The sequence below is a fragment of the Solea solea genome, chromosome 18, assembly GCF_958295425.1.
Source record: "Solea solea chromosome 18, fSolSol10.1, whole genome shotgun sequence".
In the NCBI taxonomy this organism is placed as follows: Eukaryota; Metazoa; Chordata; class Actinopteri; order Pleuronectiformes; family Soleidae; genus Solea; species Solea solea.
The window spans coordinates 16,094,792-16,122,562 of record NC_081151.1 but is presented as its reverse complement, the minus strand read 5'-3'; the positions used below and the strand labels follow the sequence as shown (position 1 = coordinate 16,122,562).

General features: G+C 38.8%; 1 gene segment (V, D, J or C); it reads left to right on the top strand.

Annotated features, from left to right (window-relative positions):
- The first annotated feature begins 19,849 nt into the window (after window positions 1-19,849).
- On the top strand, window positions 19,850-21,343 carry LOC131444552 (immunoglobulin kappa variable 1-39-like). The segment is given in 2 exon segments: window positions 19,850-20,017; window positions 20,124-21,343. Coding segments are annotated over 2 exon segments (411 nt in total).
- Window positions 21,344-27,771: the final 6,428 nt, after the last annotated feature.

The following is a 27,771-nucleotide window of genomic DNA, read 5'->3' as shown; positions in this document are numbered from 1 at the left end:
AAGCCACAGACACACCATCTGACACTCTGACACACACATGTTTTCATAACCCTCCTCTTCCATGGTGTTCACCATGTTTTTACAGAATTCAGTTGTTTGCAAAATGGAATTTCATAGACACTGGCCCTTTAATGTTTTTTGTGGGAAAATAATGTGATGCAGGTTAACAGCATCACAAACGACACTGCTCAAAATGATCATACAGTTTAATCCCCACCTACTTAAACGTTTCAACAACACCTGATCATTTGAATCTATAAAGAGGAAGGAGTTCTGACCGCTACTTTAGTGATGCTACTCGCACACATACACATCTAAAAATATAACCTCCTATATACAGTATAACTACACTAAAAGACGCTCAGTATCATTAAAGAAAAACGTTGTGTTAAAGTAAGAAACAATTATTGTGCAAGAATAATCAAAAAGACACCATATAATATCTTCAATTAGAGAAAGCAGACCTCCACCAAGGTTTTCAAATCATTACAAAAATCTAAACATTTTCTTTCCTGAGTCATAACCAATACATCCAGAGAATATCTTCACCAAAATCCTTATTTTACTTTTTGATTTATGCTTGCAAACAGACAAATAAACTTCAAGTAAATAATAAAAATGAGAGCTGACATATGTACAATTGGAACATTATCCTTCTTAACAGTGCAAGCAACACAAGCAGCATTTTTGATGCAAATGTGACATCACGGCCGAGCATGGAAAGGTGTTCCTAATAATGTGGTAATGAGTTGAGTAATTCTGTTTGTTAACTATATATGTTGTTCTTCTCTGCCACAGCAGAAGAGCAGCAACCTCAGGCTTGTTCACAACATATCTCCTCCCCCGTTATGTTGATCCCATAACGTCTGCTCAGTCTGTCAGTCCATGCTCAGAAGATGATGATCCGAAACCTCAGCGGGATCAGTGTGCTGCTCCTCTGCCTCTCCTGTGCGTTTGAATTCAAACTTTTGTCTCAGAATTAGATTTTTGTCACCTTCTCTGTTTTGTTTATGTTCTTCTTTATTCGTTCTTTTAATGCAGGGCGTTCACTGAGCACCAAAGTGGACCAGACTCCTTCGACAATATTAGGATTCGCTCATGATTTAAAAACAATCAGCTGCAGCCATTCAATATCATTATATAACACGATCCTGTGGTACTGGCAGCCACCGGGCGACTCTGCCCTCAGTCTGATTGGATATGTTTATTACACTCAAACAAGCCTCGAGGAGCCATTTAAACTGCACTTTAATGTGACTGGAGACGGAGAAAAGAAATCTCAACTTCATGTGCTCAAACTGAGACAACCAGAGGACAGTGGCGTTTATTACTGCGCTGCAAGTAAACACAGTGACTCATTTACCTTCAAACCTCTTCAAAAACCCTCTGTGATAAACAACCACATAACTTCTGTGAAGAGGAGAACACGTGCATCTACGGCAGGAAATCACCACAGATCCCTTCTCCTGCTAATACACACCAGGAAACTGAAGAGAATAATGATACGTGTGACCTAATCCGTCTCCTCTTCCTTAAAGCTCGCTCAATGAAAACATGGCTGCCAGCAAGAGCACCAGGAAAACAGATCTTAATGCTCAGCCGAAATGTGACACCATTCATTTGAGATTCAAAGTATATCCATCCATCTACCGCTTTATCCTTTTAAATGAATGAATATTGAAATTATTGTCAATTAGAACTAGCCAACCACTTAGCCTAGTGTAATAAGTTTCTGTAAATGAAGAAAATGCAATGTAGAAACATTTCAACTTGACTACAGCAGCCACTTAGTCTCTTTACACTGAGGTTCCACTAATCACATCATCCCCAATACTGTCACCTCTTGTATTAAATTATCAAGTGGAAGACATGGTTAAATACACCTAAAGATACATTTTCATCAGGTTCCTCTTTCAGTGACAAAGTTTACCAGACTCCAGCTGAAGTGTACAAGAAATCTGGAAAGGCAGCAGAAATCTACTGTTCACACAGAATTGACAGCTACAACGGAATCATCTGGTACAAGCAGTTCAAGGGCCAACAGCATTTATGCAAACTAAGGATATCCTCAACCTGGAGTTCTGACGTGGAGACGAGAACTCCACGTTAACAATAACACGACTGGACGTTACACATCACCACTCATATAACCGTTTACTTCACAAGGTGGCAGTCTACCTTTAATCAGTGCTTTATACTGAGCTGGTGATCTGTGGTAGGAGTTTAAATGGTGACATTGACACTATGACACCACCCATCTACAGAGCTCAGCTTTCATTTGCCGACAGGTTTTAGTCAAAAACGATCTGCATCACCTTTTAAAAACAAATTATTCACCAAAATACACTCAGGGAATCATGAACATCTTATTCTTCAGCATTGCATTTAACACTGTGCTCGTTTCAGGTGATAGACATTTTTAATGAACCCGGATTTTACCTTGCAGCCATTTTTGATGTGACTTAAACTGATCCTTTTGTTGGGCTGATGTCTTTTCAACAGGTTCCTCTCTCAGTGACCAAGTCACTCAGACTCCAGCCGACATGTACGACACAGCAGGAGGAACAGCGACAATCAGCTGTTCACACACTATTACCGACTATGATCGAATCTTGTGGTACAAGCAGTTAAACAGCAAACAGCTGCAGTTCCTGGGATACATTAATGTAAACACTGGATATGCTGAACCTGGAGTTAGTTCAGTGGAATTTCAAGGGGGTGCGAGGAAAGATGAGACCTCCACGTTAACAATGAAAGGACTGGACATGAACAGCAGTGCAGTTTACTTCTGTGCTGCTAGACACAGTGTTACACATCAACCCTCCTCAGTACACTAACCTCATCGCCACACAGTTTCATGTAGAGGTTTACTTCCTTTCACAAGGTGGCAGTCTGTCTTCTATCAGTCCTTTACAGTGGGTTGCATAAATATCTGCACCCCTTTAACTTTTCAACATTTTGCCATGCTAGGACCAGTAACACAAACGTATTCAATTGAAATTTTATGTGAAAGACACACACTAAGGGACACATAATCGTGAAGTGAAATGAAATTTATTCATGCTTTTTAACTTTTTTCATAAATACAAAACTGAAAAGTGGGGTGTGCAAAAGTATCTACCCCTCCCCGAGTCAATACTTTGTGGAACCGCCTTTTGCTGCAATTACAGCTGCAAGTCTGTTGGGGTATGTCTCTACCAGCCTTGCACATCTTGAGACTGGAAGTTTTGCCCATTCTTCTTTGCAAACAGCTCAAGCTCAGTTAGATTAGATGGTGAGTGCTTGTGAACTGCAGTTTTCAGATCTTTCCACAGATTCTCAATTGGATTTAGGTCTGGGCTTTGACTTAGCCATTCTAACACATGGATATTTTTTGTTTTCAACCATTCCGTTGTTGCCCTGCCTTTATGTTTAGGGTCATTGTCTTGCTGGAAGGTGAACCTCCGCCCCAGTCTCAAGTCTTTTGCAGAGTCCAACAAGTTTTGATCCAAGATTGCCCTGTATTTGGCTCCATCCATCTTCCCATCAACTCTAACCAGCTTCCCTGTCCCTGCTGAAGAGAAGCACCCCTAGAGCATGATGCTACCACCACCATGTTTGACAGTGGGGATGGTGTTTTCAGGGTGATGTGCAGTGTTTCTTTTACGCCAAACATAGCGTTTTGGCATTTTGGCCAAAAAGTTCAATTTTGGTCTCATCTGACCAAAGCACCTTCTTCCACATGTTTGCTGTATCACCCATGTTTTTTTTTTAAAGAATGGCTTTCTTCTAGCCACTCTTCCATAAAAGCCAGATTTGTGCAGTGTACGACTAATAGTTGACCTGTGGAGAGGTTCCCCCACCTGAGATGTGGCTCTCTGCAGTTTATCCAAGGTCATCATGGGCTTCTTGGTTACAGCTCTGATCAGTCCTCTCCTTGTTTGGCCAGTAAGTTTAGGAGGATGGCCCTGTCTTGGTAGGTTTGCAATGAAGCCACACTGTTTCCATTTCTGGATAGTGTATTTAACAGTACTCCGAGAGATGTTCAAAGCTTTGGAAATCTTCTTATAGCCTAAACCAGCTTTATACTTCTCCACAACCGTATCCCGGACCTGTCTGGTGTGTTCCTTGGACTTAATGATCTGTCTTGCTGTCTGCTCCCCAATATTCTCTAAACAGACCTCTGAGAGCAGCTATATTTGAACTGAGATTAGATTACACACAGGTGGACTCTGTTTAGTCATTAGGTCAACATGTGATCATTCAGAAATCATAAGGCAACTTCTGAAGGCAATTGGTTGCACACAGAGGAAAGGGGGTAGATACTTTTGCACACCCCACTTTTTTTAGTTTTTTATTCATAAAAAAAGTTCAAAATCATGTATAAATTTCATTTCACGTCATGATTGTGTGTTCCTTAGTGTTTGTCTTTCCCATGACATTTCAATTAAATATATTTATGTTTGTGGTCCCAGCATGGCAAAATGGGTGCGGATATTTATGCAACCCATGGTATACGGAGCTGGTGATGTGTGGTAGGAGTGAACATGGTGACACTGATACTATGACACCACCCACCTACAGAGCTCAGCTTTCGTTTGCTGACAAGTTTTAGTCACAGGGGAGGTAAAAACAAACCTGTATGACCTTTTAAAAACAAATTATTCACCAAATTAAAATTCACAAGGATGAATATCTTATATTTAAGCATTGTATTTCGCACTGTGCTGGTTTCAGGTGATAAACATTTTAAAGCACTTCGAAGACCTGGATTTTATCTTGCTGACATTTTTCCTGTAGCTTAAAGTTTTTGTCTTGCTTTTTTTTGGGTTGTAATAGGTTCCTCTTTCAGTGACCAAGTCCATCAGTCTCCAGCAGACATTTACAACTTACCAGGACAACGAACCACAATCAACTGTTCACACACTGTTGACAGCTTTGATCAAATCCTCTGGTACAAGCAGTTAAAAAACAAACAGCTGCAGTTCCTAGGATATGTGTACTACAATGAAGCAAAACCCGAGGCTGGAGGGAATGTGGAATTGGACGGGGGAGCAAGTAAAAACCAGAAGTGCAGTCTGAGGATCGAAAAACCTGACCTGAACAGTAGTGCAGTTTATTTCTGTGCTGCTAAATACCACAGAGCTACATGTGCCTGCTCCTTGATGCAAAAACCTCCACATCACAAAAATTTACATTTCTAGCTTCAACCAATGCTAAACAACCATAAAAATCAGATATTACAATGGCTTTTATTCACAAGGTCCCATTTCCATTCATTTAGAGACATTTCAGTTGCCAGTTTTCACAAAACTAATGCTGCAAATTGTGTAAAATTTGGATCTCTCTCTAACCTGGTGCGTCCAAAAAAAACATTGATGTTTACATTAAATTTTGTTTAAAAACAAAGTAGTTACATTACATTAAATGACTACACAGTGCAACTCTATGGTACGTGTTCAAATTCAAAATATCCAGCCTAAAAATGGAGCAGACATTTTAAAGTAATTACCAAGTTGTCCTGCCGTATTTGATGAACAACAGATGGCAAAGTGACAAAGTGACAGTATTGCAGTCAAATCTCGTGTGATTGTGATAGTCTTGTGAGATTTGAGCAGAGGATAAAGGAAATGGCATACGCTAAAAGATCGATCTAAGGATTTTAAAATGTCAAACCATAGTTTTTAACAGCTAAGAGTCTAACAGACAGGATTTTATAACTAAGAGACCTAACAATCAGACAGAGAGAGAGACTAAGGGGAGGAGGTGAAAGACTCACAAACAAATCCACCAGCTGCATTTTTCATTTGAAGTGTGAACATACTGTACACGTCAATTAATCTGACTGGTTTAGCTCCTTTATCTTCCAGCAGGTGGCACAGGAACTCTTCAGTTTAGCACCTAAAGCACTGGTATAAAACAAGATAAAAATGATGAGAGGAAAGTGGTTGGTTGCTCACACAGATGTCAGCATGCCAGCGTTATTATTTTTATTTTGGCTCATTGGTAACACTTTCACCTTTAAAGCAACATTCTAATCTACATTTCCTGCCTTGATTATTCAATGTCTTTTCTTCTAGGAGTCTGTCTGGGTCTTGAGGTCCGTCAGTCTCCTACTGACCTCTTCACAAAACCAGGAGATGAAGTGGAGATCCTTTGCAACCATGATAAAACAGACTACAGAGTGATGCTGTGGTACCAGCGCTCACCAGGAGACACAACCATGAAACTGATCGGATATTTGCATTATCTAGCTGCTACAAAAGAAGAGCCATATAAGGAACATTTCGATATCACAGGAGATTTAACTGGAGATAAAGCAAAGAATGGCTCTCTTACAGTCAAAAAAACTGGACCTGAGCACAGTGCAGTTTATTACTGTGCAGCCAGAGATGCACAGTGACTCTAGCTTCTTTCTCCTTTAACAAAATCCAACTTTCATCACAATGTATGGTTTTAAATGAGACCTCAAACAGACTCCTCCCAGCTGAAAGTTCAGTGAGGCTTTGATCTCAATGAACTTATAGTGGGTTTTTAATGACTTCCTCTTCCTCTTTAAAGGTGACCTGAGTACAGAAATCAACTAAATCTCCATCACTAAGTCACTGTGATATGACATATGATTTTGGGGAATTCCTTTTTATTTTGAGGAAGACATGATCTGCATTCTTCTATGTTTTCTGACAGGTAAATGTGCTCTTTGGGAATTTTCTTATGTGCAGAAAACGAATAGTTTCCTTCATGATTTATCACAATGTAAATGTTCTTTAAATACTTTTCTTTTCTTCTAGGAGTCTGTCTGGGTCTTGAGGTCCGTCAGTCTCACTCCGAGATTTTTGCAAAACCTGGAGATAAAGTGCAGATCTTCTGCAGCCATGATAAAACTGACTACATGCAGATGCTCTGGTACCAGCGCTCACCAGGAGACACAGCTATGAAACTGATTGGATATTTGTATGTGAAAGATGAGGAAATGGAGAAAGCATTTAATAATAGCTTTGAAATCTTTGGAGATTTGAGTGGAGATAAAGCAAAGAATGGCTCTCTTACAGTCAAAATAACTGGACCTGAGCACAGTGCAGTTTATTACTGTGCAGCCAGCTATGCACAGTGACTCTAGCATAATTCTCTGTTATACAAAAAGCAACTCGTATCACAATAAACGGTTTTATATTAGACCTCAAACAGACTCCTCCCAGCTGCATTTGCAATGGAGCCTTCATCTCTGACAAGTTGAATCACTACCTCTTTAAACACATGTTGAGTACAGACATCAACTAAATCTCCTTCACTATCTAACAGTCCCTGTGATATGAGATGCAAAATCTTCTGTCGAAGACATGATCTGCTTTCTTCTCCTCTGCTGTGTGTCAGGTAAAATATTTTTTTAGGGAATTAACTCATGTGTAATTAAATATTCCTTGATGATTTATCACAATTTAACAGTTCTTGTAATACTTTTCTTTTCACCCAGGAGTCTGTCTGGGTCTTGAGGTCCGTCAGTCTCACTCTGACATTTTCACTAAACCTGGAGATAAAGTGCAGATCTTCTGCAGCCATGATAAAACAGACTACACACTGATGCTATGGTACCAGCGCTCACCAGGAGACACAACCATGAAACTGATTGGATATTTGAATTATGAAATTGCTACAAAAGAAGAGCCATATAAGGAACATTTCAATATCACAGGAGATTTAAGTGGAGATAAAGCAAAGAATGGCTCTCTTACAGTCCAAATAACTGGACCTGAGCACAGTGCAGTTTATTACTGTGCAGCCAGCTATGCACAGTGACTCTAGATTCTTTCTCCTTTAAACAAAAACCAACTCTTATCACAATGTATGGTTTTAAATGAGACCTCAAACAAACTCCTCCCAGCTGAAAGTTCAGTGAGGCTTTGATCTCAATGAACTTATAGTGGGTTTTTAATGACTTCCTCTTCCTCTTTAAAGGTGACCCGAGTACAGAAATCAACTAAATCTCCATCACTAAGTCACTGTGATATGACATATGATTTTGGGAATTCCTTTTTATTTTGAGGAAGACATGATCTGCATTCTTCTATGTTTTCTGACAGGTAAATGTCTTCTTTGGGAATTTTCTTATGTGCAGAAAACGAATAGTTTCCTTCATGATTTATCACAATGTAAATGTTCTTTAAATACTTTTCTTTTCTTCTAGGAGTCTGTCTGGGTCTTGAGGTCCGTCAGTCTCACTCTGACATTTTCACTAAACCTGGAGATAAAGTGCAGATCTTCTGCAGCCATGATAAAACTGACTACAGACTGATGCTCTGGTACCAGCGCTCACCAGTAGACAAAACTATGAAACTGATTGGATATTTGTATTTCAAAGATGTGAAAATGGAGAAAGCATTTAATAATACCTTTGAAATATTTGGAGATTTGGGTGGAGATAAAGCAAAGAATAGCTCTCTTACAGTGAAAATAACTGGACCTGAGCACAGCGCAGTTTATTACTGTGCAGCCAGTGATGCACAGTGACTCTAGCCTCATTCTCCTTTCAACAAAAACCAACTCTTATCACAATTTATGGTTTTATATTAGACCTCAAACAAACTCCTCCCAGCTGCATTTTTACTAAAGCCTTTGTCCCTGCCAAGTTTATTCACTTCCTCTTTAAACGCAAGTTGAGTGCAAACATCAACTTCATCTCCGTCACAGATGGTCACAGTGATATGAGATGCAAAATCTTGTCAAATGTAGTTTTGAGAAATTCCTTCACTCTGTGGAAGTCATGATCTGCCATCTTCTCCTCTGTTGTTCTGACAGGTAAAATGATTTATCAAGGAATTAACTCATGTGTAGTAAAATATTCCTTGATGATTTATCACAATGTAACAGTTCTTTTAATACTTTTCTTTTCACCCAGGAGTCTGTCTGGGTCTTGAGGTCCGTCAGTCTCACTCCGAGATTTTTGCAAAACCTGGAGATAAAGTGCAGATCTTCTGCAGCCATGATAAAACTGACTACAGAGTGATGCTCTGGTACCAGCGCTCAACAGGAGACACAACCATGAAACTGATTGGATACTTTTATTTCAAAGAAGTGAAAATGGAGAAAGCATTTAATAATACCTTTGAAATCTTTGGCGATCTGGGTGGAGATAAAACAAAGAATGGTTCTCTTACAGTGAAAATAACTGGACCTGAGCACAGTGCAGTTTATTACTGTGCAGCCAGTGATGCAGAGTGACTCTAGCTTCATTCTCCTTTAAACAAAAACCAACTCTTATCTCAATTTACAGTTTTAAATGAGACCTCAAACAGACTCCTCCCAGCTGCATTTGCAATGGAGCCTTCATCTCTGCCAAGTTGAATCACTTCCTCTTTAAACACATATTGAGTACAGACATCAACTAAATCTCCATCACTATCTAACAGTCCCTATGATATGAGATGCAAAATCTTCTGTGGAAGACATGATCTGCTTTCTTCTCCTCTGCTGTGTGACAGGTAATATATTTTCTCAAGGAATTAACTCATGTGTAATGAAATATTCCTTGATGATTTATCACAATTTAACAGGTCTTTTAATACTTTTCTTTTCATGCAGGAGTCTGTCTGGGTCTTGAGGTCCGTCAGTCTCACTCTGACATTTTCACTAAACCAGGAAATAAAGTGCAGATCTTCTGCAGCCATGATAAAACAGACTACAGACTGATGCTCTGGTACCAGCGCTCACCAGGAGACACAACCATGAAACTGATTGGATATTTGGATTATGGAACTGATACAAAAGAAGAGCCATATAAGGAACATTTCAATATCACAGGAGATTTAAGTGGAGATAAAGCAAAGAATGGCTCTCTTACAGTCCAAATAACTGGACCTGAGCACAGTGCAGTTTATTACTGTGCAGCCAGCTATGCACAGTGACTCTAGCTTCTTTCTCCTTTAAACAAAAACCAACTCTTATCGCAATTTACGGTTTAAATGAGACCTCAAACAGACTCCTCCCAGCTGAAAGTTCAGTGAGGCTTTGATCTCAATGAACTTATAGTGGGGTTTTTAATGACTTCCTCTTCCTCTTTAAAGGTGACCTGAGCACAGAAATCAACTAAAGCTCCATCACTAAGTCACTGTGATATGACATATGATTTTAGGGAATTCCTTTTTTTTTTGAGGAAGACATGATCTGCATTCTTCTATGTTTTCTGACAGGTAAATGTCTTCTTTGGGATTTTTCTTATGTGCAGAAAAAGAATAGTTTCCTTCATGATTTATCACAATGTAAATGTTCTTTAAATACTTTTCTTTTCTTCTAGGAGTCTGTCTGGGTCTTGAGGTCCGTCAGTCTCACTCCGATATTTTTGCAAAACCTGGAGATAAAGTGCAGATCTTCTGCAGCCATGATAAAACTGACTACAGAAAGATGCTCTGGTACCAGCGCTCACCAGGAGACACAACTATGAAACTGATTGGATATTTGAATTTCAAAAATGTGAAAATGGAGAAAGCATTTAATAACACCTTTGAAATCTTTGGAGATTTGGGTGGAGATAAAGCAAAGAATGGCTCTCTTACAGTCCAAATAACTGGACCTGAGCACAGTGCAGTTTATTACTGTGCAGCCAGTGATGCACAGTGACTCTAGCTTCTTTCTCCTTTAAACAAAAACCAACTCTTATCACAATTTATGGTTTTATATTAGACCTCAAACAGACTCCTCCCAGCTGCATTTGCAATGGAGCCTTCATCTCTGCCAAGTTGAATCACTTCCTCTTTAAACACGTTGAGTACAGCCATCAACTAAATCTCCATCATTATCTAACACTCCCTGTGATATGAGATGCAAAATCTTCTGTAGAAGTCATGATCTGCTTTCTTCTCCTCTGCTGTGTGGCAGGTAAAATATTTTCTCAAGGAATTAGCTCATGTTTAGCAAAATATTAGTTTCCTTCATGATATTTCCCAATATAATTGCTCTTTTCAACATTTTTCCTTTCATGCAGTAGTCTGTCTGGGTCTTGAGGTCCGTCAGTCTCACTCTGACATTTTCACTAAACCAGGAGATCAAGTGCAGATCTTCTGCAGCCATGATAAAACAGACTACAGATGGATGTTCTGGTACCAGCACTCACCAGGAGACACAACTATGAAACTGATTGGATATTTGGATTATGGAGCTGCTAAAAAAGAAGAGCCATATGAGGAACATTTCAATATCACAGATTTAAGTGGAACTAAGGCAAAGAATGGCTCTCTTACAGTCCAAATAACTGGACATGAGCACAGTGCAGTTTATTACTGTGCAGCCAGTGATGCACAGTGACTCTAAATTCTTTCTCTGTCATACAAAAAACAACTCTTATCACAATTTATGGTTTTATATTAGACCTCAAACAGACTCCTCCCAGCTACATTTTTACTAAAGCCTTTGTCTCTGCCAATTTTATTCACTTCCTCTTGAAATGACAGTTGAGTGCAAACATCAGCTTCATCTCCGTCACAGATGGTCACAGTGATATGAGATGCAAAATTTTGTCAAATGTAGATCTGAAAAATTCCTTCACTCTGTGGAAGTCATGATCTGCCATCTTCTCCTCTGTTGTCTGACAGGTAAAATGATTTATCAAGGAATTAACTCATGTGTAGTGAAATATTCCTTGATGATTTATCACAATTTAACAGTTCTTTTAATACTTTTCTTTTCACCCAGGAGTCTGTCTGGGTCTTGAGGTCCGTCAGTCACACTCTGACATTTTCACTAAACCTGGAGATAAAGTGCAGATCTTCTGCAGCCATGATAAAACTGACTACAGACTGATGCTCTGGTACCAGCGCTCACAAGGAGACACAGCTATGAAACTAATTGGATATTTGTATTGGAAAGATGAGAAAATGGAGAAAGCATTTAATAATACATTTAGAATCTTTGGAGATTTGGGTGGAGATAAAGCAAAGAATGGCTCTCTTACAGTCCAAATAACTGGACCTGAGCACAGTGCAGTTTATTACTGTGCAGCCAGCTATGCACAGTGACTCTAGCTTCGTTCTCCTTTAAACAAAAACCAACTCTAATCACAATTTATGGTTTTATATTAGACCTCAAACAGACTCCTCCCAGCCGAAAGTTCAGTGAGGCTTTGATCTCAGTGAACTTATAGTGGGGTTTTTAATGACTTCCTCTTCCTGTTTAAAGGTGACCTGAGTACAGAAATCAACTAAATCTCCATCACTAAGTCACTGTGATATGACATAAGATTTTGGGGAATTCTTTTTTAATTTGAGGAAGACATGATCTGCATTCTTCTATGTTTTCTGACAAGTAAATATCTTCTTTGGGAATTTTCTTACAGAAAAAGAATAGTTTCCTTCATGATTTATCACAATGTAAATGTTCTTTAAATACTTTTCTTTTCTTCTAGGAGTCTGTCTGGGTCTTGAGGTCCGTCAGTCTCTCTCCGATATTTTTGCAAAACCTGGAGATAAAGTGCAGATCTTCTGCAGCCATGATAAAACTGACTACAGACTGATGCTCTGGTACCAGCGCTCACCAGGAGACACAGCTATGAAACTGATTGGATATTTGTATGCGAAAGATGCGAAAATGGAGAAAGCATTTAATAATACCTTTGAAATCTTTGGAGATTTGAGTGGAGATAAAGCAAAGAATGGCTCTCTTACAGTCAAAATAACTCGACCTGAGCACAATGCAGTTTATTACTGTGCAGCCAGTGATGCACAGTGATTCTAGCTTTATTCTCTGTTATACAAAAACCAACTCTTATCACAATTTACAGTTTTAAATGAGACCTCAAACAGACTCCTCCCAGCTGCATTTGCAATGGAGCCTTCATCTCTGCCAAGTTTATTCACTTCCTCTTTAAACACATGTTGAGTACAGACATCAACTGAATCTCCATCACTATCAAACACTCCCTGTGATATGAGATGCAAAATCTTGTCAAATGTAGTTTTGAGAAATTCCTTTACTCTGTGGAAGTCATGATCTGCCATCTTCTCCTTTGTTGTCTGACAGGTAAAATGATTTATCAAGGAATTAACTCATGTGTAGTGAAATATTCCTTGATGATTTATCACAATTTAACAGTTCTTTTAATACTTTTCTTTTCACCCAGGAGTCTGTCTGGGTCTTGAGGTCCGTCAGTCTCACTCTGACATTTTCACTAAACCTGGAGATCAAGTGCAGATCTTCTGCAGCCATGATAAAACAGACTACACACTGATGCTGTGGTACCAGCACTCACCAGGAGACACAAACATGAAACTGATTGGATATTTGAATCATGGAACTGCAACAAAAGAAGAGCCATATAAGGAACATTTCAATATCACAGGAGATTTGAGTGGAACTAAAGCAAAGAATGGCTCTCTTACAGTCCAAATAACTGGACCTGAGCACAGTGCAGTTTATTACTGTGCAGCCAGCTATGCACAGTGACTCTAGCTTCTTTCTCCTTTAAACAAAAACCAACTCTTATCACAATTTACGGTTTTAAATGAGACCTCAAACAGACTCCTCCCAGCCGAAAGTTCAGTGAGGCTTTGATCTCAGTGAACTTATAGTGGGGTTTTTAATGACTTCCTCTTCCTGTTTAAAGGTGACCTGAGTACAGAAATCAACTAAATCTCCATCACTAAGTCACTGTGATATGACATATGATTTTGGGGAATTCCTTTTTATTTTGAGGAAGACATGATCTGCATTCTTCTATGTTTTCTGACAAGTAAATGTATTGTTTGGGAATTTTCTTACAGAAAAAGAATAGTTTCCTTCATGATTTATCACAATGTAAATGTTCTTTAAATACTTTTCTTTTCTTCTAGGAGTCTGTCTGGGTCTTGAGGTCCGTCAGTCTCACTCCGATATTTTTGCAAAACCTGGAGATAAAGTGCAGATCTTCTGCAGCCATGATAAAACTGACTACAGAAAGATGCTCTGGTACCAGCGCTCACAAGGAGACACAACTATGAAACTGATTGGATATTTGAATTTCAAAAATGTGAAAATGGAGAAAGCATTTAATAACACCTTTGAAATCTTTGGAGATTTGGGTGGAGTTAACGCAAAGAATGGCTCTCTTACAGTCCAAATAACTGGACCTGAGCACAGTGCAGTTTATTACTGTCCAGCCAGTGATGCACAGTGACTCTAGCTTCTTTCTCCTTTCAACAAAAAACAACTCTTATCACAATTTATGGTTTTATATTAGACCTCAAACAGACTCCTCCCAGCTGCATTTGCAATGGAGCCTTCTTCTCTGCCAAGTTCAATCACTTCCTCTTTAAACACATGTTGAGTACAGACATCAACTAAATCTCCATCATTATCTAACACTCCCTGTGATATGAGATGCAAAATCTTCTGTAGAAGTCATGATCTGCTTTCTTCTCCTCTGCTGTGTGGCAGGTAAAATATTTTCTCAAGGAATTAGCTCATGTTTAGCAAAATATTAGTTTCCTTCATGATCTTTCACAATATAATTGCTCTTTTCAACACTTTTCTTTTCATGCAGGAGTCTGTCTGGGTCTTGAGGTCCGTCAGACTCACTCTGACATTTTCACTAAACCAGGAGATCAAGTGCAGATCTTCTGCAGCCATGATAAAACAGACTACAGATGGATGTTCTGGTACCAGCGCTCACCAGGAGACACAACCATGAAACTGATTGGATATTTGAATTATGGAATTGCTACCAAAGAAGAGCCATATAAGGAACATTTCAACATCACAGGAGATTTAAGTGGAGATAAAGCAAAGAATGGCTCTCTTACAATCCAAATAACTGGACCTGAGCACAGTGCAGTTTATTACTGTGCAGCCAGCTATGCACAGTGACTCTAGCTTCTTTCTCCTTTAAACAAAAACCAACTCTTATCACAATTTACGGTTTTAAATGAGACCTCAAACAGACTCCTCCCACCTGAAAATTCAGTGAGGCTTTGATCTCAATGAACTCATAGTGGGGTTTTTAATGACTTCCTCTTCCTGTTTAAAGGTGACCTGAGTACAGAAATCAACTAAATCTCCATCACTAAGTCACTGTGATATGACATATGATTTTGGGGAATTCATTTTTATTTTGAGGAGGACATGATCTGCATTCTTCTATGTTTTCTGATAGGTAAATGTATTCTTTGGGAATTTTCTTATGGAAAAATATTAGTTTCCTTCATAATTTATCACAACGTAAATGTTCTTTAAATACTTTTCTTTTCTTCTAGGAGTTAGTCTGGGTCTTGAGGTCCGTCAGGCTCACTCCGAGATTTTTGCAAAACCTGGAGATAAAGTGCAGATCTTCTGCAGCCATGATAAAACTGACTACAGGCAGATGCTCTGGTACCAGCGCTCACCAGGAGACACAACCATGAAACTGATTGGATATTTGAGGTTTGGAACTGCTACAAAGGAAGAGGCATATAAGGAACATTTCAACATCACAGGAGATTTAAGTAGAGATAAAGCAAAGAATGGCTCTCTTACAGTCCAAATAACTGGACCTGAGCACAGTGCAGTTTATTACTGTGCAGCCAGTGATGCACAGTGACTCTAGCTTCTTTCTCCTTTAAAAAAAAACAACTCTTATCACAATTTATGGTTTTATATTAGACCTCAAACAGACTCCTCCCAGCTGCATTTGCAATGGAGCCTTCATCTCTGCCTAGTTGAATCACTTCCTCTTTAAACACATGTTGAGTACAGACATCAGCTAAATCTTCATCACTATCTAACAGTCACTGTGATATGAGATGCAAAATCTTGTGTGGAAGACATGATCTGCTTTCTTCTCCTCTGCTGTGTAGCAGGTAATATATTTTCTCAAGGAATTAGCTCATGTTTAGCAAAATATTAGTTTCCTTCATGATATTTCCCAATATAATTGCTCTTTTCAACATTTTTCCTTTCATGCAGTAGTCTGTCTGGGTCTTGAGGTCCGTCAGTCTCACTCTGACATTTTCACTAAACCAGGAGATCAAGTGCAGATCTTCTGCAGCCATGATAAAACAGACTACAGATGGATGTTCTGGTACCAGCACTCACCAGGAGACACAACTATGAAACTGATTGGATATTTGGATTATGGAGCTGCTAAAAAAGAAGAGCCATATGAGGAACATTTCAATATCACAGATTTAAGTGGAACTAAGGCAAAGAATGGCTCTCTTACAGTCCAAATAACTGGACATGAGCACAGTGCAGTTTATTACTGTGCAGCCAGTGATGCACAGTGACTCTAAATTCTTTCTCTGTCATACAAAAAACAACTCTTATCACAATTTATGGTTTTATATTAGACCTCAAACAGACTCCTCCCAGCTACATTTTTACTAAAGCCTTTGTCTCTGCCAATTTTATTCACTTCCTCTTGAAATGACAGTTGAGTGCAAACATCAGCTTCATCTCCGTCACAGATGGTCACAGTGATATGAGATGCAAAATTTTGTCAAATGTAGATCTGAAAAATTCCTTCACTCTGTGGAAGTCATGATCTGCCATCTTCTCCTCTGTTGTCTGACAGGTAAAATGATTTATCAAGGAATTAACTCATGTGTAGTGAAATATTCCTTGATGATTTATCACAATTTAACAGTTCTTTTAATACTTTTCTTTTCACCCAGGAGTCTGTCTGGGTCTTGAGGTCCGTCAGTCACACTCTGACATTTTCACTAAACCTGGAGATAAAGTGCAGATCTTCTGCAGCCATGATAAAACTGACTACAGACTGATGCTCTGGTACCAGCGCTCACAAGGAGACACAGCTATGAAACTAATTGGATATTTGTATTGGAAAGATGAGAAAATGGAGAAAGCATTTAATAATACATTTAGAATCTTTGGAGATTTGGGTGGAGATAAAGCAAAGAATGGCTCTCTTACAGTCCAAATAACTGGACCTGAGCACAGTGCAGTTTATTACTGTGCAGCCAGCTATGCACAGTGACTCTAGCTTCTTTCTCCTTTAAACAAAAACCAACTCTAATCACAATTTATGGTTTTATATTAGACCTCAAACAGACTCCTCCCAGCCGAAAGTTCAGTGAGGCTTTGATCTCAGTGAACTTATAGTGGGGTTTTTAATGACTTCCTCTTCCTGTTTAAAGGTGACCTGAGTACAGAAATCAACTAAATCTCCATCACTAAGTCACTGTGATATGACATAAGATTTTGGGGAATTCTTTTTTAATTTGAGGAAGACATGATCTGCATTCTTCTATGTTTTCTGACAAGTAAATATCTTCTTTGGGAATTTTCTTACAGAAAAAGAATAGTTTCCTTCATGATTTATCACAATGTAAATGTTCTTTAAATACTTTTCTTTTCTTCTAGGAGTCTGTCTGGGTCTTGAGGTCCGTCAGTCTCTCTCCGATATTTTTGCAAAACCTGGAGATAAAGTGCAGATCTTCTGCAGCCATGATAAAACTGACTACAGACTGATGCTCTGGTACCAGCGCTCACCAGGAGACACAGCTATGAAACTGATTGGATATTTGTATGCGAAAGATGCGAAAATGGAGAAAGCATTTAATAATACCTTTGAAATCTTTGGAGATTTGAGTGGAGATAAAGCAAAGAATGGCTCTCTTACAGTCAAAATAACTCGACCTGAGCACAATGCAGTTTATTACTGTGCAGCCAGTGATGCACAGTGATTCTAGCTTTATTCTCTGTTATACAAAAACCAACTCTTATCACAATTTACAGTTTTAAATGAGACCTCAAACAGACTCCTCCCAGCTGCATTTGCAATGGAGCCTTCATCTCTGCCAAGTTTATTCACTTCCTCTTTAAACACATGTTGAGTACAGACATCAACTGAATCTCCATCACTATCAAACACTCCCTGTGATATGAGATGCAAAATCTTGTCAAATGTAGTTTTGAGAAATTCCTTTACTCTGTGGAAGTCATGATCTGCCATCTTCTCCTTTGTTGTCTGACAGGTAAAATGATTTATCAAGGAATTAACTCATGTGTAGTGAAATATTCCTTGATGATTTATCACAATTTAACAGTTCTTTTAATACTTTTCTTTTCACCCAGGAGTCTGTCTGGGTCTTGAGGTCCGTCAGTCTCACTCTGACATTTTCACTAAACCTGGAGATCAAGTGCAGATCTTCTGCAGCCATGATAAAACAGACTACACACTGATGCTGTGGTACCAGCACTCACCAGGAGACACAAACATGAAACTGATTGGATATTTGAATCATGGAACTGCAACAAAAGAAGAGCCATATAAGGAACATTTCAATATCACAGGAGATTTGAGTGGAACTAAAGCAAAGAATGGCTCTCTTACAGTCCAAATAACTGGACCTGAGCACAGTGCAGTTTATTACTGTGCAGCCAGCTATGCACAGTGACTCTAGCTTCTTTCTCCTTTAAACAAAAACCAACTCTTATCACAATTTACGGTTTTAAATGAGACCTCAAACAGACTCCTCCCAGCCGAAAGTTCAGTGAGGCTTTGATCTCAGTGAACTTATAGTGGGGTTTTTAATGACTTCCTCTTCCTGTTTAAAGGTGACCTGAGTACAGAAATCAACTAAATCTCCATCACTAAGTCACTGTGATATGACATATGATTTTGGGGAATTCCTTTTTATTTTGAGGAAGACATGATCTGCATTCTTCTATGTTTTCTGACAGGTAAATGTATTGTTTGGGAATTTTCTTACAGAAAAAGAATAGTTTCCTTCATGATTTATCACAATGTAAATGTTCTTTAAATACTTTTCTTTTCTTCTAGGAGTCTGTCTGGGTCTTGAGGTCCGTCAGTCTCACTCCGATATTTTTGCAAAACCTGGAGATAAAGTGCAGATCTTCTGCAGCCATGATAAAACTGACTACAGAAAGATGCTCTGGTACCAGCGCTCACAAGGAGACACAACTATGAAACTGATTGGATATTTGAATTTCAAAAATGTGAAAATGGAGAAAGCATTTAATAACACCTTTGAAATCTTTGGAGATTTGGGTGGAGTTAACGCAAAGAATGGCTCTCTTACAGTCCAAATAACTGGACCTGAGCACAGTGCAGTTTATTACTGTCCAGCCAGTGATGCACAGTGACTCTAGCTTCTTTCTCCTTTAAACAAAAAACAACTCTTATCACAATTTATGGTTTTATATTAGACCTCAAACAGACTCCTCCCAGCTGCATTTGCAATGGAGCCTTCTTCTCTGCCAAGTTCAATCACTTCCTCTTTAAACACATGTTGAGTACAGACATCAACTAAATCTCCATCATTATCTAACACTCCCTGTGATATGAGATGCAAAATCTTCTGTAGAAGTCATGATCTGCTTTCTTCTCCTCTGCTGTGTGGCAGGTAAAATATTTTCTCAAGGAATTAGCTCATGTTTAGCAAAATATTAGTTTCCTTCATGATCTTTCACAATATAATTGCTCTTTTCAACACTTTTCTTTTCATGCAGGAGTCTGTCTGGGTCTTGAGGTCCGTCAGACTCACTCTGACATTTTCACTAAACCAGGAGATCAAGTGCAGATCTTCTGCAGCCATGATAAAACAGACTACAGATGGATGTTCTGGTACCAGCACTCACCAGGAGACACAACTATGAAACTGATTGGATATTTGGATTATGGAGCTGCTAAAAAAGAAGAGCCATATGAGGAACATTTCAATATCACAGATTTAAGTGGAACTAAGGCAAAGAATGGCTCTCTTACAGTCCAAATAACTGGACATGAGCACAGTGCAGTTTATTACTGTGCAGCCAGTGATGCACAGTGACTCTAAATTCTTTCTCTGTCATACAAAAAACAACTCTTATCACAATTTATGGTTTTATATTAGACCTCAAACAGACTCCTCCCAGCTACATTTTTACTAAAGCCTTTGTCTCTGCCAATTTTATTCACTTCCTCTTGAAATGACAGTTGAGTGCAAACATCAGCTTCATCTCCGTCACAGATGGTCACAGTGATATGAGATGCAAAATCTTGTCAAATGTAGTTTTGAGAAATTCCTTCACTCTGTGGAAGTCATGATCTGCCATCTTCTCCTTTGTTGTCTGACAGGTAAAATGATTTATCAAGGAATTAACTCATGTTTAGCAAAATATTAGTTTCCCTCATGATCTTTCACAATATAATTGCTCTTTTCAACACTTTTCTTTTCACCCAGGAGTATGTCTGGGTCTTGAGGTCCGTCAGTCTCACTCTGACACTTTCACTAAACCAGGAGATAAAGTGCAGATCTTCTGCACCCATGATAAAACTGACTACAGACTGATGTTCTGGTACCAGCGCTCACCAGGAGACACAACCATGAAACTGATTGGATATTTGAGGTTTGGAACTGCTACAAAGGAAGAGGCATATAAGGAACATTTCAACATCACAGGAGATTTAAGTGGCGATAAAGCAAAGAATGGCTCTCTTACAGTCAAAATAACTGGACCTGAGCACAGTGCAGTTTATTACTGTGCAGCCAGTGATGCACAGTGACTCTAGCTTCTTTCTCCTTTAAACAAAAACCAACTCTTATCGCAATTTATGGTTTTATATTAGACCTCAAACAGACTCCTCCCAGCTGCATTTGCAATGGAGCCTTCATGTCTGCCAATTTTATTCACTTCCTCTTGAATTGACAGTTGAGTGCAAACATCAGCTTCATCTCCGTCACAGATGGTCACAGTGATATGAGATGCAAAATTTTGTCAAATGTAGTTCTGAGAAATTCCTTCACTCTGTGGAAGTCATGATCTGCCATCTTCTCCTCTGTTGTCTGACAGGTATAATGATTTATCAAGGAATTAACTCATGTGTAGTGAAATATTCCTTGATGATTTATCACAATTTAACAGTTCTTTTAATACTTTTCTTTTCACCCAGGAGTCTGTCTGGGTCTTGAGGTCCGTCAGTCTCACTCTGACATTTTCACTAAACCAGGAGATAAAGTGCAGATCTTCTGCAGCCATGATAAAACTGACTACAGGCAGATGCTCTGGTACCAACGCTCACCAGGAGACAGAGCTATGAAACTAATTGGATATTTGTATTGGAAAGATGAGAAAATGGAGAAAGCATTTAATAATACGTTTAGAATCTTTGGAGATTTGGGTGGAGATAAAGCAAAGAATGGCTCTCTTACAGTCCAAATAACTGGACCTGAGCACAGTGCAGTTTATTACTGTGCAGCCAGTGATGCACAGTGACTCTAGCTTCTTTCTCTGTTATACAAAAACCAACTCTTATCACAATATATGGTTTTAAATGAGACCTCAAACAGACTCCTCCCACCTGAAAATTCAGTGAGGCTTTGATCTCAATGAACTTATAGTGGGGTTTTTAATGACTTCCTCTTCCTCTTTAAAGGTGACCTGAGTACAGAAATCAACTAAATCTCCATCACTAAGTCACTGTGATATGACATATGATTTTGGGGAATTCCTTTTTAATTTGAGGAAGACATGATCTGCATTCTTCTATGTTTTCTGACAGGTAAATGTCTTCTTTGGGAATTTTCTTATGTGCAGAAAAAGAATAGTTTCCTTTATGATTTATCACAACGTAAATGTTCTTTAAATACTTTTCTTTTCTTCAAGGAGTCTGTCTGGGTCTTGAGGTCCGTCAGTCTCACTCCGAGATTTTCGCAAAACCTGGAGATAAAGTGCAGATCTTCTGCAGCCATGATAAATCTGACTACAGGCAGATGCTCTGGTACCAGCGCTCACAAGGAGACACAGCTATGAAACTGATTGGATATTTGAATGTGAAAGATGAGAAAATGGAGAAAGCATTTAATAATACCTTTGAAATCTTTGGAGATTTGGGTGGAACTAAAGCAAAGAATGGCTCTCTTACAGTCAAAATAACTGGACCGGAGCACAGTGCAGTTTATTACTGTGCAGCCAGCTATGCACAGTGACTCTAGCTTCTTTCTCCTTAAACAAAAACCAACTCTTATCACAATGTATGGTTTTAAATGGGACCTCAAACAGACTCCTCCCAGCTGCATTTGCAATGGAGCCTTCATCTCTGCCAAGTTGAATCACTTCCTCTTTAAACGCATCTAACAGTCCCTGTGATATGAGATGCAAAATCTTTTGTGGAAGACATGATCTGCTTTCTTCTCCTCTTTTGTCTGACAGGTAAAATATTTTCTCAAGGAATTAACTCATGTTTAGCAAAATATTAGTTTCCTTCAGGATCTATCACAATATAATTGCTCTTTTCAACACTTTTCTTTTCACCCAGGAGTCTGTCTGGGTCTTGAGGTCCATCAGTCTCACTCTGACATTTTCACTAAACCTGGAGATGAAGTGCAGATCTTCTGCAGCCATGATAAAACTGACTACATGCAGATGCTCTGGTACCAGCGTTCACCAGGAGACACAACCATGAAACTGATTGGATATTTGAGGTATGGAACTGCTACAAAAGAAGAGCCATATAAGGAACATTTTAATATCCCAGGAGATTTAAGTGGAGATAAAGAAAAGAATGGCTCTCTTACAGTCAAAATAACTGGAACTGAGCACAGTGCAGTTTATTACTGTGCAGCCAGTGATGCACAGTGACTCTAAATTCTTTCTCTGTCATACAAAAAACAACTCCTATCACAATTTATGGTTTTATATTAGACCTCAAACAGACTCCTCCCAGCTGCATTTTCATTGAAGCTTTCATCTTTGCCAGCTTATGTACAGAGATAGTGGGGGGTTTAATCACTTCCTCTTCCTCTCTAAAGGCAACCTCAGCAGAGACATAAAATTCATCTCCATCACTAATAGCCAGAGTGCTATACACTTTGTCATATGTAGACGGATATAATATCATTCCTTTATTTTGTAGAATCTGCTTTCTTCTATGTTTTCTAAGGTGAATACACTGTAAGTGGAAGTACAGCAAAGAATGGTTCTCCGTTTATTCTGAGCATTGTGCCCTGTACAACTGTGCAGCTGGATTTGCACACTGAGGCGTATCTCTCTGAACACTCAGTGTAATCGTCTTTATATCAACTGTGGTTTTCAGTCAGGTCTTGAAAACGCCCTCATCAGGCAGCTGCATTCAGCAGCTTAGTCACCTTAGTTTCACAGTGTTTCCTTGCGTCTGTGCTGGGTTTGTCATTTTTCTCATATTCAAGACGATGCTATTAATATCCTCAAGGCATAAAATAGTACATTTTAAATTAAATATACATTTTGATGGAGACAAAACTATGAATAGTTCACTTTCCATAATCAAGCTAAGAGAACTTGAATATACCACAACCTACTGAGTACACCGCAGCACAGCAACACCTCTATTCAGAAAAGGGGGCTTAATCGTCTCCAAAAGGCCTTTGTTGTTTTTGCCATCTCATCATCTTTGTTATTTACTCCACATTACTGCCATAAACATCTCATTTTAATAAACATAAATCATTTTGTACATTGCACATGTACATTCAGATGAAGGATGGCGTCTGGATTGAGGATACAGGAGGCAGAACACTCAATCACTTGCTGTGAATTATAACATTTGACTTCTGCTGTGTGCTCGCTCAGATATTATGTGGAAATCTGACTATAGAGGTGGTAGGAGAAGTTCCAGGAAATCGAAAGCGACGTTTGCAGATATTTGCATTCTCACATACAATCTCTCCAGTCAACTTTGACTGAGTTTTACTGTCTATTTGAGGCCAGAGAGGTCAATCTAATTTCTGTAGTAAAGCAATGGATGCAGCAACAACGATGCACTAGGAATTGAAGAACACTAAATGGAAGTTCAGTAAACGTCAAACATCTTATGTAAATCAGTTTCTCTACATCCACTTCCTGTCCCTCCCTCTGATGCACAAAGCACAGAGGAGCCTGTAGCTGATTCCTCATATTCAACATGACGTCCTGTCTCATCGTATCCATCATCACTGCGTGCTGGATAAAAGGTATCATTCATTCATTAAGCCGCTTTTTTTTTAAATTCAAAATTCATATCAACCCTTAAAGCACAGGTGAAGAAAGTAACTTTCACAGTCATTGATCTATTCCTATAGGTGCATTATAAGGTTTTATCCACAAATATCAAAATTAAAACCATTAATTCTCTTTTGACAGGTGTTCACCTCAGTAAAGAAAAACAAGTGTTTCAGACTCCAGCTGACCTTTTCATGAAACCAAAAGGTCAAGTCAATGTGAGCCTTACACATAACATCTCGAGCTATGACACCATCCTCTGGTATCAGCGCTCAGCAGGAGACAATTCCCTAAAGTTGATTGGCTATGTTTCTTATAAATCACCCTATATTGAGCCATCATTTCCCAAACGCTTCAGTGTGAGTGGAAACGGAGAGAAAACGGCTTATCTTCACATCCAAAACCTTTCACACCCTGAGGACAGCGGAGAATATTTTGGAGCAGCAAGAATACACAGCAATAAAGACGGTGACTATGTCACACAAAAACCTCCAGAATGATGCAACAGATAACAGCAGCAAAGTCACATGACACTGCAACACAGCTGCGAGAAACAGTGTTGATTCAGTACAATACACACACTAAGCAGCCACTTTATTAGGTACACCTATTCAACTGCTTGTTAACATAAATCGAATAAGCCAATCATATGGCAGCAACTAAATGAATTTAGGCATGTTCACATGGTCAAGACAACTAGCTAAAGTTGCTGAGCAGAAAACTGAGCATCAGATTGAGCAAAATGAGGTGTATTAAGTTTAAGTTAAAGACACCAATTATTTGTGGTTTTAAACTTCTTTGTGGACAGACAACAACAAACACTTGTAAAACACAGAAAGATCTCCCACAACTGAGATTGTACTCTATTACTAAACAGCCCAAGTAACTTGCAATAATCATTAATTACAGTATAAATCTTGTGTAGTAAAGCAATGGATGCAGCAACAACGATGCACTACGAATTGAAGAACACTAAATGGAAGTTCAGTAAACGTCAAACACCTTATGTAAATCAGTTTCTCTACATCCACTTCCTGTCCCTCCCTATGATGCACAAAGCACAGAGGAGCCTGTAGCTGATTCCTCATATTCAACATGACGTCCTGTCTCATCGTATCCATCATCACTGCGTGCTGGATAAAAGGTATCATTCATTCATTAAGGCACTTTTTTTGTTATATCAAAATTCGTATCAACCCTTAGAGCACAGGTGAAGAAAGTAACTTTCACAGTCATTGATCTATTCCTGTAGGTGCATTATAAGGTTTTATCCACAAATATCAAAATTAAAACCATTAATTCTCTTTTGACAGGTGTTCACCTCAGTAAAGAAAAACAAGTGTTTCAGACTCCAGCTGACCTTTTCATGAAACCAAAAGGTCAAGTCAATGTGAGCCTTACACATAACATCTCAAGCTATGACACCATCCTCTGGTATCAGCGCTCAGCAGGAGACAATTCCCTAAAGTTGATTGGCTATGTTTATTATAAAACACCCAATATTGAGCCATCATTTCCCAAACGCTTCAGTGTGAGTGGAAACGGAGAGAAAACGGCTTATCTTCACATCCAAAACCTTTCACACCCTGAGGACAGCGGAGAATATTTTGGAGCAGCAAGCATACACAGCAATAAAGACGGTGACTATGTCACGCAAAAACCTCCAGAATGATGCAACAGATAACAGCAGCAAAGTCACATGACACTGCAACACAGCTGTGAGAAACAGTGTTGATTCAGTACAATATGCACACCAAGCAGCCACTTTATTATGTACACCTATTCAATCGCTTGTTAACATAAATCTAACAAGCCAATCATGTGGCAGCAACTCAATGAATTTAGGCATGTTCACATGGTCAAGACAACTAGCTAAAGTTGCTGAGCAGAAAACTGAGCATCAGATTGAGCAAAATGAAGTGTATTAAGTTTAAGTTAAAGAAACCAATTATTTGTGGTTTTAAACTTCTTTGTGAACAGACAACAACAAACACTTGTAAAACACAGAAAGATCTCACACAACTGAGATTGTACTCTATTACTAAACAGCTCAAGTAACTTGCAATAATCCTTAATTACAGTATAAATCTTGTGTAGTAAAGCAATGGATGCAGCAACAACGATGCACTAAGAATAAAGGACAAACTAAATGGAAGTTCAGTAAACATCAAACACCTTATGTAAATCAGTTTCTCCACATCCACTTCCTGTCCCTCCCTCTGATGCACAAAGCACAGAGGAGCCTGTACCTGAATCCTCATATTCAACATGACGTCCTGTCTCATCGTATCCATCATCACTGCGTGCTGGATAAAAGGTATCATTCATTCATTAAGCCGTTTTTTTTTTTATTTCAAAATTCATATCAACCCTTAGAGCACAGGTGAAGAAAGTAACTTTCACAGTCATTGATCTATTCCTGTAGGTGCATTATAAGGTTTTATCCACAAATATCAAAATTAAAACCATTAATTCTCTTTTGACAGGTGTTCACCTCAGTAAAGAAAAACAAGTGTTTCAGACTCCAGCTGACCTTTTCATGAAACCAAAAGGTCAAGTCAATGTGAGCCTTACACATAACATCTCGACCTATGACACCATCCTCTGGTATCAGCGCTCAGCAGGAGACAATTCCCTAAAGTTGATTGGCTATGTTTATTATAAAACACCCAATATTGAGCCATCATTTCCCAAACGCTTCAGTGTGAGTGGAAACGGAGAGAAAACGGCTTATCTTCACATCCAAAACCTTTCACACCCTGAGGACAGCGGAGAATATTTTGGAGCAGCAAGAATACACAGCAATAAAGACGGTGACTATGTCACACAAAAACCTCCAGAATGATGCAACAGATAACAGCAGCAAAGTCACATGACACTGTAACACAGCTGCGAGAAACAGTGTTGATTCAGTACAATACACACACTAAGCAGCCACTTTATTAGGTACACCTATTCAACTGCTTGTTAACATAAATCGAATAAGCCAATCACATGGCAGCAACTAAATGAATTTAGGCATGTTTACATGGTCAAGACAACTAGATAACGTTGCTGAGCAGAAAACTGAGCATCAGATTGAGCAAAATGAAGTGTATTAAGTTTAACTTAAAGAAACCAATTATTTGTGGTTTTAAACTTCTTTGTGGACAGACAACAACAAACACACTTGTAAAACACAGAAAGATCTCACACAACTGAGATTGTACTCTATTACTACACAGCCCAAGTAACTTGCAATAATCATTAATTACAGTATAAATCTTGTGTAGTAAAGCAATGGATGCAGCAACAACGATGCACTAAGAATAAAGGACAAACTAAATGGAAGTTCAGTAAACGTCAAACACCTTATGTAAATCAGTTTCTCCACATCCACTTCCTGTCCCTCCCTCTGATGCACAAAGCACAGAGGAGCCTGTACCTGAATCATCATATTCAACATGACGTCCTGTCTCATCGTATCCATCATCACTGCGTGCTGGATAAAAGGTATCATTCATTCATTAAGCCGCTTTTTTTTTATTTTTCAATATTCATATCAACCCTTAGAGCACAGGTGAAGAAAGTAACTTTCACAGTCATTGATCTACTCCTATAGGTGCATTATAAGGTTTTATCCACAAATATCAAAATTAAAACCATTAATTCTCTTTTGACAGGTGTTCACCTCAGTAAAGAAAAACAAGTGTTTCAGACTCCAGCTGACCTTTTCATGGAACCAAAAGGTCAAGTCAATGTGAGCCTTACACATAACATCTCGAGCTATTACACCATTCTCTGGTATCAGCGCTCAGCAGGAGACAATTCCCTAAAGTTGATTGGCTATGTTTCTTATGAAACACCCAATATTGAGCCATCATTTCCCAAACG